General features: G+C 45.7%; 1 protein-coding gene across 4 annotated transcripts in view; it reads right to left on the bottom strand.

The window, feature by feature from the left end:
- AFF3 (ALF transcription elongation factor 3) overlaps window positions 1–18,944 on the bottom strand; it is a 624,339-nt gene that overhangs the window by 573,985 nt on the left and 31,410 nt on the right. For 2 of the 4 annotated variants that reach the window (XM_069583831.1, XM_069583833.1), the window contains exons 1-2: window positions 2,241–2,324; window positions 1,977–2,093 (exon numbers count right to left, since the gene is read on the bottom strand). In XM_069583831.1, the coding sequence (XP_069439932.1) occupies window positions 1,977–2,029 (53 nt within the window). In that variant the 5' untranslated portion in view covers window positions 2,030–2,093; window positions 2,241–2,324. Of the gene's footprint in view, window positions 1–1,976; window positions 2,094–2,240; window positions 2,325–18,944 lie in introns of those variants that run through there. The other 2 variants (XM_069583830.1, XM_069583832.1) reach the window with 1 other exon arrangement.

Here is an 18,944-nt window from a genome sequence, read left to right as displayed (position 1 = left end):
ATCTGACTGCATGTACAGCAACTTAAAAAAAAACCCGCTTATTTTTTAATTTTTTTAAATAAAAAAAGTACTGTAGCTAATGTAAATTTCAAGTCAATTCAACAGACATTTTTTTGTGTAACTGTGCTCCCGGTAACTCAGCCAGAAACTAAAGATGCAGAGGAAAAGAGAGCTTAGGCATGTGCTGGAAAAGTCACAGATTATGACTGATAATTTCAAAATATCCCTTGTAAGAGTCATAAGGGGGCTTCAGTTTTGAGTCAGCAAGCAGACAAGAAGCCTACAAACCTACCAAAACAAAAAGTTCTTTCCTTTGACTGAAAAACTGCCTTTTAAAAGCAAAAGTCATTTTTAAAGCACAGTTTCTATCTCCAGACCTACTGAATTTGTGCCAGAAACCAACATTTCAAAGTGTAAACCTGTAAAGTAATAAGTATCTCTAAATGAAAGACTGAAATAACCCCAGAAGCAACAACACAGTAATTAGCGACTTTTATAGAGTAATAACATGTTTCATATTCTTTTTACACTGACTCTTTGAAGTTTCCAGTGTAATATATAAAACTTTTATTACATTAGGGCCCATCCTCGTGTATTTTATAGGTGTCAGCACTATGCAGAGCAAGCTGCACTTACTCATCCTCGTATCTTTTATAAGAAACTGTTTGGTGATGCACTAGCTTTGTGTCCAGTCTAGTTAGTTACACCTGGTTTTCGACAGAGTCTTCCCTGGAAGCATGAAGCAAGGGAAACATACACGTATCCACAAATCATCTATATGGTCTACAAATCAAGCAGCAGTTTAGCTGTAAAACTGCACACTGCATATTCATGGGCTCACCACTTGCAGCGTTAGACACATGCGAACTCTTCACTGAATTAAGGAAGTAAAGGGATGGGGGGAACCAAACCTCAGCTCTACAATAAGCGATTTCCAGAGGCAGAACAGAATGCAGTTAATATGCTTGCTCCACAGATGTTCATTCCGTAAATATTAAACATAACACAAGTTCCTCCAGGAATATGCAGGCAGTGATTTTACCACCTGAATAGGGCTGGTTGGAAACATTTAGGAGATGGGGGGAGGCGGTGGATAAGAGGGATGTGGAAGCAGCCAATGGGATTTTTAACACACCCGAAACTAGAATTAAACTGTTTCCAGCGGCGCTTTACCTACAGCAGCTCCGCAATGTGAGGAGCCCGAGCCACAGAACCCCGAGGGCTACCGCCAGGCCGCCCGCTCCCCAAGCTGCGAGCCGTGAGCGCGGAATAAAGGGACACACGGGGCGCCAGTGGGCTGGAGCGGGGACAGGAGGAGTGTGGCCAGGCGAGGTGTGAAGAAAGAGCCCAGAGGGATTGCGAACCTCGAGGAAATGACTCTCCCAAGGCCAGGGCCTCCGGAATTCCCGCACGGAGGAGCACTCGCCCCACTGCCCTCGGTTCACTTTCTATCTCGGGTGGGAGTGGGTGGGAGAGATAGACCGGCTGCGGCCGCCAGGACCCGGCGGAGACAGGAGGGAGGCTGGAGCATCCTCTAAGGGCGCTTGGCAGCAGCCTCAACTCCAGGGGGTCGCTGATGTGAACGACGGGGTGCGCAAACGGAGGGCAGGGAGGTGAGAGGTGCGCGGGCGGGGTGGGGGAACCGAGGGGTGGATCCCCGGCACTAGTGACACGTTCTAGAAATCGGTGTATTATCAAGGCTGCGCTCTGGCCCTGGCTCCCCAGATCACCGGCCCCCGGGCTGGGGGCCGACAGCACCGTGGGGAGGAGACGGGAACGGGGGCCGAGAAGACAAGCGGGCGGCCCGGCCTCCCCCTGGGGGAGACGGGAGGGAGCCGGCGCGGCGGGCGCCCCGGACGCTCCCCGCCCCCACGGTGGCTGGTCGCCCGAACCCCCGACCCAGGTGAGGGCGCGCGGGCCGCCACAGCCTCCCCTCGCCGCTCGCGCCCGCCCAAGCGGCGGGCACGGGGACTCACCACAGCGACTCGAGGTCCCATTCCTGCAGCAGGGCTAAGTCGAAGCTGTCCATGGTGGGAGGTGTCAGGGCCGCCGCCGCCGTCGCCGCCGCCGCCGAGGATCGGGACGCCCGCGCGCTGCAACGAAAGGCGCCGCTCAAGGTGCATCCCGGCCGCGCCGGAGGGGCCGCCGCCCGCCCGCCGCCCGCCCCCGGCCCGGGGCTCCCGGCGCCCCCCTCCCGCCTCGGGGCCGGCCGGGCGGCTGGCGGCGGCCAGCGCACTCACCCGCTCGCCGGCTCGCGCAGGCACACACCGCAGAGAGCGGCGCGATCACCGCCGCCGCCGCCGCCGCCGCCGCCTCCTCCCCTCCACCCCGCCCGCCCCGCGCCCGCCCCTCCTCCCGCCCTCGCGGCGGCCCGGCCCGGCCCGGCCCGCTGCAGCCGCCGCCGCTCCGAGCCCGCCCGCCCGCCTTTCTCCTCCGGGAGGCGCGTGTGCGCGGGCGAGGCCGAGACGCGCGCGCGCCGTGAGCCCCGCGCCGCGCCCGCCCCGCGCGCCCCTGCGCTCCCCGCGCGGCTCCCCCGGGTCCCGACCGCTAGCAGGCCGCGCCGCCCGGCCCGCCCCGGCCCCCGCGTACCGCTCCGCGCCGCGACCCCGGCCTCCCGGGGTTGCCCGGCGCGATCCGGCCAGCCGGGCCGAGGGGCGGGCGGCGGCGCGGAGGGTCGGAGACGCAGAGCTAGTCCTGGGCTGCCGCATCTTCTGCCCCCGCCCCGCCCGGCCTCCCCCCTACCCCCGGGGGCACACACTTCTCGGGGAGGGTCCGGTCTTCGCCTGACCCGGCCGGGCGCCCCCCGCCGCGGGCCGGGCGATGGGGCGGCTGCCGACCTGAGTGGGTGCTGGGAGATGCCCTGGCGGCTCCAGGCGCGGAGCGAGTTGGCGGTGCAGCCGGCAGTAGCGCCGTAAACAAACCGCTTAAAATATCTGGAGCCGATAAGTTACGTTAAATCAAGGGGGTCGGGGATGAAACCTCTTCTGCGGGGACCTGCAGTTTGGGGAAGGTACCCCCATCCCCAGTGCTCCAGCTGGCCCGACCCTGGAAACCCATCTCCTTCCTCTTTCTTTCAGGGAAGGGGGACAGGCCTCTCGGGGTTGACTGCAAACTTCCAGCCCTGTCTTCTGTGTGACAGAAGGATGACAGTGTCCCTGTGGCTCCTGAAAAACCAAGTTCTTATTATTATTACTACTTCCTGGAGTTTAGAGATCACTTCCCCCTCCCTTGCTTTTGTGTAAGGGCTGAGAAGCCGGCGTCTCATCAGCGCCCTAGCCCTGTGTGTTTCTCGATAGCTGGCCCAAACCCAGAACCTCACTTTTGTCTCCTGACTCTCCGCGTCCTCTCGGCCACAGCGCTGGGAGCCTGGCCCAAGCTCCCAAAGACTTCCTGGAGAGAGCAGTACTGGGCAGGGTAATACCCATCCCTTGCACCCAACCCCCCAGGGCCCTGCCAGAGGGAGCCTTCTGGCACGCTCCCCTTTTGTTCATTCTAGACAAGAGGAACCACTGCCTGAGGCTGCCAGAAATCTAGACCCTTGGGTAGCACTAAGTCACAGGATCCCTCCATCTGGAGGCAAGCCTAAGGAATTATACCCTCCTCACCTCCCTGACCTCTGAATGAGGATTAACAAACTAAGTCTGGAGCGCACGCAGGAGAAGAAAGGACCAAGGAGAATTCTTTCCTGTTTGGGGTTGGATTACAAAAACGCTCAACCCCCTGCTGCCTTCCCCCAGCTCTGATGTCCTTCCTTCATTAGCATCCATAACTAATGCGCAGAAGGTGAAACAGTAAAGGCAGGCAGAGTCTGACAGAAAGGAGTTTCCCTCAACACGGTTTGAGGGAAAAGAATTGTTATTTTACAAGCTGGTAACTCCCAGCCCCTAAAGACCTCCCTCATTAGTTGAAGGTAGTAACAAGGCTAGGGAATGCGAGCATGGGGGAGCACATGCGTGCGAAGCAGTCTTCCCAGGACCCAGTCCAGGGTGTATTTGGAGAGACTGGGAGGGAGGGGGGAATCTGTCTTCTCAACGTCTCCTTAGCATAAGCCTTGTTGCAAATGTTTGCTCTGGCAAAAGTGAGATGGCTGAAGCATCCAGACAGTGTTCCCAGGAACAAAGGCTGCGGGGCGGACGGAGGGGCGGGGGTTATTGTGGAGGGTGGAGGAGAGCTCAAGAAAACAGCTCCGCTCTGGAACTGCAAGCGCCACTCCCCAGCAAGAGGAGCGTCCTGTTCCTGGGCTAAGGGCTGCCGGCTGCCTGCCGGGAAGCTTCTCCAGAAAGACCTCCCACCCTTCTCAGGGATCTGACTTCCCTTCCCTTCCCACACGTCTGTTTATACAATGGAGGAAGGCTGAAGAACAAACAGAACCATGTTTACTGGGACTCCCATCCTGGGCCTGAGCTCAGGATACAAAATTGCCCTCACCATGGAGGCTGAGGATAAATAGACCGTCCTGGAAGAGGGAAAGGAGAAAGCCTTAGGGTTACGGAGCTGGCGGAGTGGTTCCCCCATAAAAGCCACGGAGGAATGGATAGATAGATTTCTATTTGAATTTAAACACGGAGTCTCGTGCTGATGCATAGGTAAATTTGAGCCTAAAGCAATTTCACCGTGGGTAGTAGGCATTGTTTTTCTTCAGGACTAGGGGCCTCTAACACAGGGGAAGTTACGTGAACACTTTTATTTCCAGTTTTTGTGTATAGTCTCCAGTGGGACAATAAGGCCTTTTGAAAAAACTCAAATAATATTGTATCAGTAGATGCCAGCTTTGCTAAGTTGTCATAGAAAGAAATTTATATCATCCACAGGTAAAATGTAGAACAGTTAATGAGAGCTTGTATAGGGTGATCTTATTATTATTATTTATCAGGTTTATTAAGCTGTTCTTACTATCCTCCAGCCAGTGGTATGTTTTGGTACACATATCAAAGCAAGCACTTATGTCAAAATGTTAAATCCTTAATAAAAGCACCAAAAAGTGTGTGGGGGGTAGGGGGGAGGGGGGGAGGGTGGTGCTTGGACACCCTGGGATTCAAATGCCAGAACTAAAAGGGAGGATTTTTTTTTTTTTTTGTAAAGGAATAAGAGATAACCTAAGTTACAAATAAAAATAAAACTGGTATTTCCTATGAAGCTGATATAGTTTCTGTGCATAGTAAAGGCAGTCAGGCTGGAGGAACTTCGCTCCCTCTGGAGATACATGAGGCACTACTACAGAAAGCTCAACAAAGGTGCCCAGCTTCAGAGAGCAGCTGGGGGAGGCAGCTACATGAGAGGGGCTGCTGGCATCCTAAGCCAGGTTTGTTTGTTTAGGCCACATCTCTGAAGGAAAAGGACTCAGAAATGAATCCTACTCAGTGTGGGGCAGGCATTCAAGGGCACTCAGCTAGGGCCTCACTCACATTCTGCCAGCCTGGAACTGGAAACCTCAACAGACCCAGAAGCAAGTCTGCGGTATCCGACTGAGATCACCTTTTGGATACGGATTGAGAGAAGAGAGCCCTTACATGGCTTTATTAATTCGGGCCTTTTTCTGAAGACCTGGCTGCAGCTCAGAGGTCTTTTGTGACCAGGTGGGAATTTTCCGTTTACGATCCCACCATTCCTCTGGAAGGATATGCCTGGCCAAAAGTCAGCGGTGCAGGTGGTCCTGCCGGAAGGTGCCGGGAGCCCTGCCCCACCTCGGCCAGCACTGTGTTCACCACAGCCCCCCCCGCCCCCCCCGCCCCCCCCCCCCCCCCCCCCGTTTCGGCCAGACGGCGGATGGCACCAGCGCTCAGTCTGTCTCCTTCCTGAGGCTTCTTGGATGTTTGTATTTGTCTGTAGGGATGGCAGAATCAGCCCTCTAGGCTTTCTGCTTGCAAATGACATGCTAATATGTCAAGCCCCCCGGACAGCCCCAGTTTTAATCCACCTGGGAGCTCAAGAGTCCCCAGGGCTTTCCTCTCCTCTGCTCTCTTAGAGTGGCTCTAGCCTGGGATCTGAGGGGCCTTTCTTTTTCTATCTTTTTCATCATTCACCAGGTCCTGAGCAGATGGTGTGGCTGTGCTGGCTGTCATCACTCCTCCTATGTTTCCATGGAAACCTGGGGCATAGGGACCATCTCTGCCTTGGGCTCTCTAGCAGTATCCTCTGGCCCCTCCCCCTTGCCTGCCCACGTCCTGAAGAGTTTGAGAACCTTCTGCCAGGGTCATTTCTGAGATCATCTAAGGACATACTCCCCAGGAACGGTTAAGAACTGGCTGGAAAAGGGATGGGAGGAGAGGGGAGGCCAGGTCCCCAGTTGTGTGGCTGAGGCCAGTTTGCAATGGGGGCATATTCAGACTATCTGTCCCTTTAGCTGGATTCCATTATGGCTGATTATTGCCCAGATGTCAAAAGAGATGCGCCTAAGCTTGTCTCTGCTCATCAGGCAGCAGATATGTAATGAGTGTAACAATGTTACTGATAGTTTACCTTTAACGGACATTCTGCCCCCTCCCTGAGCAGCCTTCTGGATTTTTTTTTTTTTTTAACAAACCATGTTTTCCCTAAGGAATGTACCTTCCTCAAAGTTTCCAACATCCTCCTGCCTACATAATTCACTTATATAGCTACTAAGACATTAATTAGATTCAGAAGTCTGTGGAAACAGCAGAGCTGGGCAGGTCAGAGGCCAGGCAGGGCAGAGAAAAGAGTGGGGAAAATGACCCTTGGGAGAAAGGAGGGAAGCAGAGGGAAATTTTTCATGCCATTCAAGTACAAACAAGATAATTTCAAAATGTGGACAACTACTATAACATTGTTTAGAGAATTAAAGTAGTGTCCAGTTAAAGATGACTTTTATTAAAAAAAAATTTTGATTTGGCATGAGAATTCTATGGATATATGTCTTTGGTGTTGTTCAGTTGCAAAGTTGTATCCGACTCTTTGCAACTCCATGGACTGCAGAACTCCAGGCTTCCCTGTTCTTCATTCTCCTGGAGTTTGCTCGAAATCATGTTTATTGAGTCAGTGATGCCCTCCAACCATCTCATCCTTTTTGGTATTAGTTGCTCCTTATACATCTGCTGCAAAAGACTATTGTGTCTAAAGCTCACCACAGTTTTTTTTTTTTTTAAAGAAACAAAGCATGTGTACTGAAAATGAAAATGCAGACAGAAAAAGCGTAGGCAATTCAAAAAGTGGATCAGAAAAGTAATTCCTATCATAGATCATGTATTTCACACCATGCTGACCTACTTGGGGGATAATCCCATTATTTGTGATACAAGGAGATCCCTTGGTACTGCTAACAAGAACCAGCCATCCTGACTTAAAATTTAATATTCCCATTGGCTCTTTGTTGTGCTTCTTTGAGATGTGCACTTACCATCGTGTAAGACTCAAGGACTCTAAACCTCTGAGATGTGTGCATGCAACTCTTGGCAACACTATAGACTGTAGCCCACCAGGCTTCTCTGTCCATGGGATTCCCCAAGCAAGAACACTGGAGTGGGCTGTGATGCTCTCCTCCAGGGGATCTTTCTGACCCAGGGATTGAACCTGCATCTCTTGCATCTGCTGTATTAGCTGGTGGGTCCTTTACCACTAGCGCTACCCAGGAATATGGCCAACATTTCTATATTATGATATACTGGGTTCTATCAATTCTGTGTATTCCTCCTAAAACCACATGAGGTATGTTACCATTGTATTTGTTTTACAGATGAGTAAAAAAGAACAATGTGTCACAAACCAAAGAACAACAGATTGGATCTAGTGATCAAGGCTGGGTTGGACATTTTTGTCTCAGACAACTCTAAAATGTTGGAGTTCTGTCTTCAGCTGTCCTCCTGAGCACTGCCAGACAGGAATCTCTGGAGGACAGCAGGGGAGCCATAAATCTTTTCCTGTTTAAATGGAGGACCTCCTCCTCGGTTTAAACAAATCTCAAGGTGTTGGCCTGTTCCCAACAGGAGCACCTGCTGTTTAGTTAGGTGTTGACAGACAGCAAGAGTTGCGTCCAGGAGGAGGAGATGCAGCTTAGGTCGGAGGGGGAACATGGTAAGGAAGTCATGACATGACTGCATGTCAGGCTCTTTTCTCTGTGGCACCAGAGAGCATTCAGGTGTAGAGCTACTGATCCCCACAGAGCCTCAGAGGACACTGAGGTCACAAGTGGGCCAGTTCTGGCTCATGTCCTAAAGACAGAGAAATTTCAAATATACGTCTTGATAGTTAAACATTGAAGGGCCAAGGACAGCAATATAAGATCCTCCCAAAGTCTATCAGGTAACAGCATCTCCAAACCTCAAAGTTCATAGCAGAAGTGTTCTCATCTGGAAATAGAAGACAGAGAGAGAGCAGGGTACCTCACTGGGAGCTTGGGACAAACATGTGACGTCGGTCACTGCTAGTTGCCTACCCGATATCTATCTGCCCCCTTTTTTACTAAGAAAACCTAACTTTGGGGATGTGATGAGCCCAGGTGAAATAATTATATTTTCTAGTCTCTATCACAGCAAGAACTGGGCATGGATATATATGGAATTTAGAAAGATGGTAATGATAACCCTGTATGTGAGACAGCAAAAGAGACACAGATGTATAGAACAGTCTTTTGGACTCTGTGGGAAAGGGCGAGGGTAGGATGATTTGGGAGAATGGCATTGAAACATGTATAATATCATATATGAAATGAATCGCCAGTCCAGGTTCGACGCATGATACAGGATGCTTGGGGCTGGTGCACTGGGATGACCCAGAGGGATGGTACGGGGAGGGAGGTGGGAGGGGGGTTCAGGATGGGGAACATGTGTACACCCGGGGCAGATTCATGTTGATGTATGGCAGAACCAATACAATATTGTGAAGTAATTAGCCTCCAATTAAAATAAATAAATCTATATTAAAAAAATAAATAAAAGCTATTAAAAGGGGAAAAAAAAGAACTGGGCATGGAACACAGCTCAAGCCAATGAGACATAAGCCTAAGTTGGCTGGAATTCCTTTTTTTTAATATAAATTTATTTATTTTAATTGGAGGCTAATTACTTTACAATAAGTCGGCTGAAATTTCTTGGCAAGTTTCCCTTTCCTGGAGTAGGCAGACTTTTATCCTGTGGGTCACTTCTTTCTTCATTCTTCCAGAATGCAACTGAAGGCCTGAGATAGAGGAGCTACCTTGGACCCTGCAGGCAAAACCCACAAACTAAAGTTGGCAGACCTGAAGTTAAAAGGCAGCAATGCCCTTGTTGGTTTATTCACATAATTGTGCCATCCTTGAACCACCACCTAGCTCAAGACTTTCGGGGACAAAACAAGACTCTGTTTGGCTGAGCCACTATAATCATGTTTTGACAGTTGTTACACCTAACTCATAAAGAAGTCATGTTCCCTCCAGTGTGCCCTTCACAGGGCCGCTTATGGTAAGGTCTATGAGATGTCCCAAACGATGTGGCCCATGGGCCTCCCAGGTGGCTCAGTGGTAAAGAATCCACCTGCCAATAGAGGAGACTGGAGTTTGGTCCCTGGGTCAGGAAGATCCCCTGTAGAAGGAAATGGCAACCCACTCCATTATTCTCGCCAAGAAAGTCCCATGGACAGAGGGGCCTGGTGGGATACAGTCCGTGGGGTCGCAAAGAGTCAGACACGACTGAGCACACACACACACACTTGCCCCAAAGGCAAAGCCTATATTTTCTCTCTTAAATACATCCTTGCCTTCTGGGTTCACTCCAGTTGTAATAAGATCAATTAACAAGAAACCCATGCGGCCTCAATTGTCTGAAGACTGATTAATCCAGCTCCAGCATTTTTTTAGTATTCCATATTAATAATTGTTTCTTTATTTCCATGTTATTTATTAACCTGGTTGAGTGACTATTACATCCCTCACAGGGATGCTGGAAGACCTCATTTCTGGAAAATAGTGTGGGAACAATAAGAGTCAGCCTTTCTCGTGTCCTTGCCACATATTCAAAAAATATGCATGTTTTAGGCTCTGCCATTGTTTCTCCCAATAAACTAATTACCACTGTATGAAGCTGATTTACTTCAGAAGGAGTTCAGAAAAACAACTAATTAAGAAGAGGATTTTGAAATATAAACTGTATTACAAGGTTAGAACTCTATAATGAAATTGTAGAAGCTTGGAAGTCGGAAGGAACCATGGAGGCTCTCTCACTAACCTCCAACCCCAGGCAGGAACTCCTCTCTGTTAGCCCTGGCATGTTCAGCCCACTCAAGGAGATTTCTAATGATGGGTAGTGCACTCTCTCAAAAGCCTTCCTATTCTGTTTTTAATGGAGCTTAGCTCCGCCTGAACAACATTCTTCTTTATATTTATGAATCCCAAATTGATCTCCCTGCAACTTCCTACCATCTCAGCAGCTTACAGTAAGCACTCAGTTACAGCTCAGCTCCACCGAACCTCTCTTGGTCCTCAATACCTGGAATTACTTTCAAGCTCAAGTAGTTTTCCTTGGCACCTTTGGCAGAGAGAGCTCCTTGTTGGGTTGGGAATCCCTTACAATGAAGTGGAGCCAGTCTCTTAGGAGGAGGAAGTAGAGGGGGGTGAAAGAAACTCCATCTTCCTCCACCTGGTCGTTGGTTTCTTGGAAGAAGGGAGCTTTCAAAAGGCAGGCGGAGCCATGAGCAAGAAAACGGCCACTACAAGGGAGGGAGGCAGGAACCTTCCCAAAAGAAAGCTACATCCCCGCGGGTTTTTAAGGAGGAAGCTGCACAATGAGAAGTAGAACACGGGGGGCCCAAGATCCTGGGAGAGGGGTGAGAGCGAGGCCAGGAAGGAGGCCTCAGCGCCAGACCCACCCTCCCGTCAAGACAGCAGCTCTTTCAAGAGCTAGTTCCCAGTGTTTTTCCAAAGTTCCAACTCTCCTGTGACGCATATTATAATTCCATATACTTGGCACAGATAGTTACATTTTTATGAATTTAACATTACTTTCTGTCACTCTCTAGACAACAATATGAAGTTTATTACAGCATAAAGGGAAATTCATCCTTTTGGGCCCAAGTGAGTGGCAGCCAGATCCCCACACTGTCATCTCTGTCATCCTTCTCTGAAGGATGCGACCTCAAGTCAAGGATGGGGTTACTTAACCAAGCCCAGGTCTCGGGCTCAGGACCCAAGACAATACTCTCAATGAGCACATAAACCATTTCAGATATATATATATATATTTTTACCAAACAAACATTATTGAGCATCTAATACATGCCAAGCAGTGCATTAAGAAATAAGGAGAGAGACTTCCCTGGTGGTCTTAAGGCTAAAACTCCGTACTCCCAATGCAAGGGGTCCAGGTTCAATCCCCGGTCAGGGAACTAGATCCCACATGCTGCAACTAAAAATCCTGCATTGCCACAACTAAGACCTCCTGCAACCAAATAAATAAATGTCCTCCTGCTCAGTCATGTCTGACTCTTTGTGGTCCCATGGACTGTAGCCCGCCAGGCTCATCTGTCCATGGGATTTTTTTTCAGGCAAGAGTATTCAAGTGGGTTGCCATTTCCTGCTCCAGGGGATCTTCCCAACCCAGGGATCAAACCCATGTCTCTTGCATCTCCTGCATTGACAGGTGGATTCTTTACCACTCGTGCCACCTGGGAATACCAAATAAATAAACAAGTAGCTTAAAAAAAAAAAAGGAGCAATTATGTTATAATGTGATTAGTGGTATGTCTAGGGAAGTGCAACTACTCAGGGAGATCTTCTAGAAAAAACGACTGACTCATATTCTAAGTCAAGAACTGACTCATCCAGAATAAGGTGTGTGGCAGAGGATGGAAGAGGTCTGTGTGCCACGCTGACTCACCTGCTATGACACAGGTATGTCTTCAAAGCTATCGGAGCAGGAGCAAAGGGGGTGATGAGTCCTGTCTGAGGCTCTCATAATGCAGAAGCTAACATGTGGGTTGGGTCTAAAGGAATGAGAGTCAAAGTGTAGCTGGAAGTGATGGAAAAGCCTTCCAGGCAGAAGGGAAAGCACAAGATGGAGCACAAAGGCAAGATGCATGTCACATCCTGGTGACAGAGGAGGTTCTGTGTCATCAAAGTGTTGCTTTGGGGAGGAGGGCTGGAGCAGTCTGTGGGTCATGTTCAGGGTGGGAGCAAAAGCAGAAGAAAAAGGCGCCAAGGCCAGGGCAGGAGATTAGGGCCAGGTGGTGAAGCGCCGTGTTCGGCTGTTGTGAAAACACTATAAGTGGGCAGGAAATGAACATCAGAGATTCAGTAAAGCAGCGCGCATACACCCAGCTGCTAAACCCAGGGGGATAACTGAGAATCGAAAAGAGGAAATGGTTTCTGAGAAACCAGAGAAAGTATTGCACAGAGCACTCAGCCCAGAGGCTTTTTTTTTTTTTTTTTGCTATAAAATCGAGCAAGCCCTTCCTGCGGCACAGGGTTGACCACATCATCTGCAGGGCCCAGAGCAAACTGAAAATGTGGAGCCTCTTGTCCATAAATGATGAAGAATTTCACAATGATGAGGGGAGAGTATTAACCCAAGTGCAGGACCCTTCTAAGTGTGGGACCTTGTGTCACTGCCGAGGTCACAACCTACAAAGCCAGGGTTGCTGAGGTATTGGTGCTAAAGGGCACCTTGTCGCTAATAGGGTGAGTGCCGGGAAGCCTGCATCACAAGGCTGGTTGAGCAGCACGTGGGGAGCACAGCCCTGCGTTCACACAGTCTGCAACACAGTACTGAAAACATTCAGTGGAAGATAATCCAAGCCACGCACAGCAATGTGTGATGGGGAAATCTTAAATGAAAAGTAGTCTCAGGACGTCTCTACTGGTCCAGGGGTTAAGACTCTCAGTTACCACTGCAGAGGGCATGGGTTTAATCCCTGGTCGGATCCTGCATGCTGCACAGTGCAGCCAAAAAAAGTACTTTCAGTTTATAAGAGTGAGTCCTCACAAAGGCTTCTGCTGGCTAGGCAAGTGATGATAGAGCTCTTAGGGAAACTGAGGGAAGGCGGAAATTGTTCTCCAAAAGAAAACAGTAATAATAGGAGTACAGGAAGAAATGAAGAGCTTGGCCAGAGGTGGAAGGAACGCAGCTTCCTGCATAAGGGGTAGAATTTGGGGCAAAGACAGAAAATCTTAATGGGATTTCAGAATTTTTTTCTGATATAATATACCCAGCAAGTTTTACATAAAAAACTGCAATGCTCATCCAAGCTTAGGAAGACAAAGTGAGTGTGTGTATGTTGAGGGAGATGATTTTTAAACCCAGTTGCCGATTAGACTCACCAGGGAAAGTTTGAAGAGCCTCTGAATCAAGGGAAGCCGTCACACAAGTGGCCAAGAGGTGTCTCTTCCGGCCCTGGTTCAGGCCTTCTTCTGTGGTAACCCTGTCATTTCCACTGACCTATTTGTCTGTCTTTGGGCCAGTCTCACGCTTTTAATGACTATGGCTTTATAATAAACTTTGTCGGCTCCTAGAGGCAGCTACCCTCACCTTGTTCTTCCTTAAGGCATTCTCCTGTTCCTAGTTCTTTGTTTTCCATCATTGCTTTAGAATCAACTTTTCAAATTACACACACACTCACACAACAATCCTCATCATTTTTACAGAAAATGCTTTGAATATCTTGCATATCGTGTGTTAGGTTTTTTCCTTTGATTAAACTAACGTATTTATTCTAATAATTTGTCTGTAGCTTTATTTTTATTTCCTATGTACATGATAATTCAGCAACATCATTGTGTGATTTAGGGATGGCTTTTTCCCAACCACTGCAATCCTTACACCTTTCTTTCTTTTCTTAATTTACCAGCTAGAATTTTAACTACAATGTTGAGTAGAAACAGTAATGGTGGGCATCCTTGTCTTATTCCTGATTTCAAACTAGGGTTTTTTAGTCGATCCTTTATCAGATTAGGGAATTTTCCATTTATTCCTTTATTCCTACTTTGTTAACCTTATAGCTATTAATTTTTGTTGTTTGTTGAAATCATGAGTTGTAGCTGAAATTTATAAAACGTTTTCTATGGCCTGTTGATTGTATTGTCTGACATTTTTTTTCTATTGATGGTTAATGTAGTGAATTACATTGATTAATTTTCAAAAGTCAAACCAGCCTTGTATTCGTGGAGTAAATAAAACTTAGTGGTAATACGTTACTTGCTATAGATTCAATGTGCTATGTTTTGTGGGGGAGGGGAATTTCTGCACCAATGGGCATGCATAAGTGAGTAAAATTTTCCTGTTTTGAAGTGAGCTCATTAGCTTTTGCTAAGAAAGCCCTTGGAAATGAACTGGGGACATGTACCTCTTTTTCTTTTTATTCTCTGGGAAAGATGGTGTAATCTTGGAATGATTTCTTAAGAATTTAGTGGCATTCACCAGTAAAGTCATCTGTGCTTAGACATTTCTCTGAAGGAAAAACTTTAATTATGGATTTGATTTTTAGTAGTTTTAAGTCTACTTTCTGTCAATTTTGGTAAGTTGCTTGCTTCTAAAAGATATCATGGAAATCATGGAAAATTTCAAATTGAGTGGCATAGTCATGGTGTTTACTTATTTGTTGGCTTTTTAGTAGCTGTAGGGTCTGTAGTTATTCCCCTTTTCATTCCTTACATTCCATATTTGTGGTTTCTCTCTCTCTCTCTCTTTTTAAGTCAATATCACCAGCACTCAATTTTATTATTTTCACAGAACGGCCTTTTGTCTGTTTTGATTCCTCTCTTTTCTACCTCATTGATTTCTGCTCTCATCTTCATCATTTCCTTCATTCTAATTTATTTTATTTTGATTTGCTGTTTTCTTCTGAATTTCTTGAGCTGGATGCTTGGCTCTGATAGTTGATCTTCCTTCTCTTCTAATATAGGTATTTAGCGCTACATGTTCTCACGTAAGCACAACTTTAGCTGCATTCTATAAGCTTTGATGTATAGAACTGGCATTACCATTTAGCACAAAGTATTTTCTTATTTCCATTGTGATTCCTTCTTTAACATGCTAGTCACTTAGAAGCATATTTCTTTGCTTCCAAACATGTGGGATTATCTAGTTAACCTTTAGCAGTTGACTTGTGGTTCAACTGCACTATGATTGCAGAAGATACTCTAGAATTTTGATCTTATGAAAAATTTTGAGACTTACTCTCTGGTTTTACATATGATCAATTTTGTAAATACTTTCTGTGTGCTAGAAAAATATGTGTATTCTGCTACTGTTGGTATAGTATTCTCTCTCTAATAATATGGGCTTTCCTGGTGACTCAGTGGCAAAGGATAATGAAGCTGTTTGCCAATGAAGGAGATGCAGGTTTGATCCCTGGGCTGGGAAGGTCCCCTGGATAAGGAAATGTCAATCCACTCCATTTAATATCCAAGTATTCTTTTCTGGGAAATCCCATGGACAAAGGAGCCTGGTGGGGCTATAGTCCATGGGGTCACAAAGAGTCAGACATGACTTAGCAACTAAACAACACCATATATGTGTGTGTGTGTATATATATATATATATATATGCATATTTATGTAATATGTTTTCTAATATTATTGTTCAAAGCTCTGTCTTTATTGATATTTTTCTGCCATTATATCTAAGAGACACGTTAACATTTCCCACTATAATTAAGAATTTACTTGTTTCTTCATGTAATTCAAGTTCTGCTTTATATATTTTGAGGCTATGTTTATTAAATGCATAAATATTTAGGTTAGTTATATCATCCTGGTGAATACATTTTATTAAAAGGATGATGTGTCCCTCTTAATCTCTAATGATGATTTTTGCCTGAGAAGATATAGAAAAATACTGCTAAGACTAGTATACTATATATACGCTAAGAGCATACCACCAATATTTTCTTCTAAGACTTCTGTAGTTTCAGGTCTTACATTCAAGTCTTTAATCCATTGTCAGTTGATTTTTGTGTATGGTGTAGGGTAGTAGTCTAGAATCTTCTTTCTGAACGTGGCTTTACAGTTTTCCCAAGCATCATTTATTGAAGGGACTATCTCCATTGTATATTCTTTGCTTCTTTGTCATAAATCAATTGTCCATATATATGGGGATTTATTTCTAGGCTTTCATTTCTATTCTATTTTTCTGCTAATACCATGCTGTTTTGATTATCAAGGCTTTGTAATATAGTTTGGAATCAGGGAGCATGACTATCTCTAGTTTTATTTTTTTCTCAGGGTTGTTTCGGCTGTTCAGGGTCTTCTGTGGTTCCCTATAAATTTTAAAGGTTTTATTTTTTCTGTAAAAAAAATGTCCTTGGAATTTTTATAGAGATTACACAAAGTGTAATTAGTCTGTACATTAGTTTAGGTAATATGGACATTTCAATAATGTTAATTCTTCTAATCCATGAGCACAATGTATCTTTCCATTTATTGTGTCTTCTTCAATTTCTTTCAATAATGTCTTATAGTTTTCAGTGTACAAGACTTTCAACTCTTTGGTTAAATTTATTCCTAGATATTTTTTTGTTTTGGTTGTGATTCTAAGTGGAATTATTTTCTTGATTTCTGCATGTTGATTTTGTACCTGCAACTTTTCTATATTTGTTTATTTCTAATGGTTTTTTGGTAGAGTCTTCAGGGTTTTCTATATATAAGATCATGCCATCTGCAAATGGAGGTAGTTTTACTTCTTTCCTTCTGATTTATATATCTCATGGCTTCCTCTCACCTAATTGCTATGGCTAGGACTTCCAGTTGGACAAAAAAGAGTGAGCAATCTTGTCATATTCCTGATCTTAGAGGAAAATCTTTTAGCAGATGGACTCCTTAAAAGAAAGACTGGGAAATGGGTGACTTTCCCTGCTCCATCTGTGCTGAGTCCTTGGGTGATAAGCCACAGTGAGTGCTTATGTGTCCATTAATAACCTCAGTAACCTCTTCATTTGCCATATCCATATGAGTCCCATGGACACAAGATCTACTGGTTTTCAGAGGTAGGTGTTTGGGGGACCTATCCTTGGGTGAGAGTCTGAAAAGTTGGGGTCCTAAATTTAGGGTTCAAACCCTTTGCTCCTTAGTGATAAACCAGGAATATAGAGTGACCACCAGACTGTATGATGCTATGCCAGGGGTGGGGTTTATGGAAAGAGTGCATCTCAAAATTTCCTTACATTTCAATGTGGATATTTTCTCATTTGCTGATATGCAGAAGTCTTTCAGACAGTCTCCAAATTTCTTTCAGAGGTAATCGCTCTGCGTATATCTGTACATTTGGTGCAGAAGAGTAGCCTCCTATACCACCATCTTGATCAACCTTTCTATTTTACCTTTATTATTAAAGGATATTTTGCTAGGTTTACAATTCTAGATTGACAGTTTTTTCCCCATCAACTTAAAGATATTGTATCACTGCCTCTGGCTCTGTCTTGTCTGTTTAAAAGTCAGCTGTCAATATTACTTTATTCCTTTAAAGGTAAAGCCTCTTTTTCCTCTAACTGCCTCTGAGATTTTCTTTTTTGCTTTTTCTCTAGGCAGTTTTACTATGATGTATATAGAATGTGAGTTCCTTTTTCTTTATCCTCCTTGAGGTGCTTAAGACATATCATCTGAGTTTGATATCTTTTAAGCAGTTTTGGTTCATTTTTAGCCTTTATCTCGATAGTTTTTAGTTACTGATTTTGATTCATTCTCTCTTTGCTTTTCTTCTGAGACTCCAATTTCATGCATGTTAGAATTTCTCACTGTCGTCTCTTTTACCATCTTTCAAAATTTTAATTTTTTGCCTTTTAAATCTCCTTTCTGAATATTTTCTTCTAATGTATTTTCCAGTTAACTTTTTCTTCAGTTGTGTGTAATCTGCCTTTTAAGACATTTACTGAGTTCTTGATTGAAAAGTCATATTTTTTGATTCTAGAGTTTCCATTTGATTCATTTTCATAGTTTCTCATCTTCTGTTAAAATTCTCCATCTTACCTGCTTTCAGTTTACACATCATAGTTATCTTAAAGTGTGTATCTAATGATGTCTTTATTTGAAGCCCCCATGAGTATACTTCTACTATTTTTTTCTGCTGACAAGTCATTTGTATTCTCATACCTCCTTCTCCAAAGTTTTTTTTCATATGATGGACATTGTATTTGCAAAATAATATTCAGAAGTAGTTTGAGGCCTACAGTGATATTATTTTTCTCCAGAGAAGAACCTTTCTGCCAGGTTCTTAGGCTCATTAGCAACTTAGGATTACCTTTATATAATTTCACATGCTGGGGGATTTCTCATTAGCAATTTAGGATTCAGTTCAGTTCAGTTCAGTCGCTAACTGTCTGACTCTTTACGACCCCATGAATCACAGCACGCCAGGCCTCCCTGTCCATCACCAACTCCCAGAGTTCACTCAGACTCAATGTCCATCGAGTCGGTGATGCCATCCAGCCATCTCATCCTCTGTTGTCCCCTTCTCCTCCTGCCCCCAATCCCTCCCAGCATCAGAGTCTTTTCCAATGAGTCAACTCTTCACATGAGGTGGCCAAAGTACTGGAGTTTCAGCTTTAGCATCATTCCTTCCAAAGAAATCCCAGGGCTGATCTCCTTCAGAATGGATTGGTTGGATCTCTTTGCAGTCCAAGGGACTCGCAAGAGTCTTCTCCAACACCACAGTTCAAAAGCATCAATACTTCGGCGCTCAGCCTTCTTCACAGTCCAACTCTCACATCCATACATGACCACAGGAAAAACCATAGCCTTGACTAGACGGACCTTAGTCGGCCAAGTAATGTCTCTGCTTTTGAATATGCTATCTAGGTTGGTCATAACTTTTCTTCCAAGGAGTAAGCATCTTTTAATTTCATGGCTGCAGTCACCATCTGCAGTGATTTCACATGCTGGGGAATTTTAAATGATAAAAAAGCACCTTTAGGGGCATATAGTTCCCATTTTGGGGGGATACACTCCTCAAGATTGCAATCCTAATAATGGGTGTTCATTTTGCTTAATTTTTTCCTTTATGGACTTTTGTCAACACCTGAACCCTAGAGGT

Source organism: Ovis canadensis, chromosome 3 (genome assembly GCF_042477335.2).
Source record: "Ovis canadensis isolate MfBH-ARS-UI-01 breed Bighorn chromosome 3, ARS-UI_OviCan_v2, whole genome shotgun sequence".
Classification (NCBI taxonomy): Eukaryota; Metazoa; Chordata; class Mammalia; order Artiodactyla; family Bovidae; genus Ovis; species Ovis canadensis.
The sequence above is the reverse complement of the archived record's forward strand: the minus strand, read 5'-3'. Positions and strand labels throughout refer to the sequence as shown.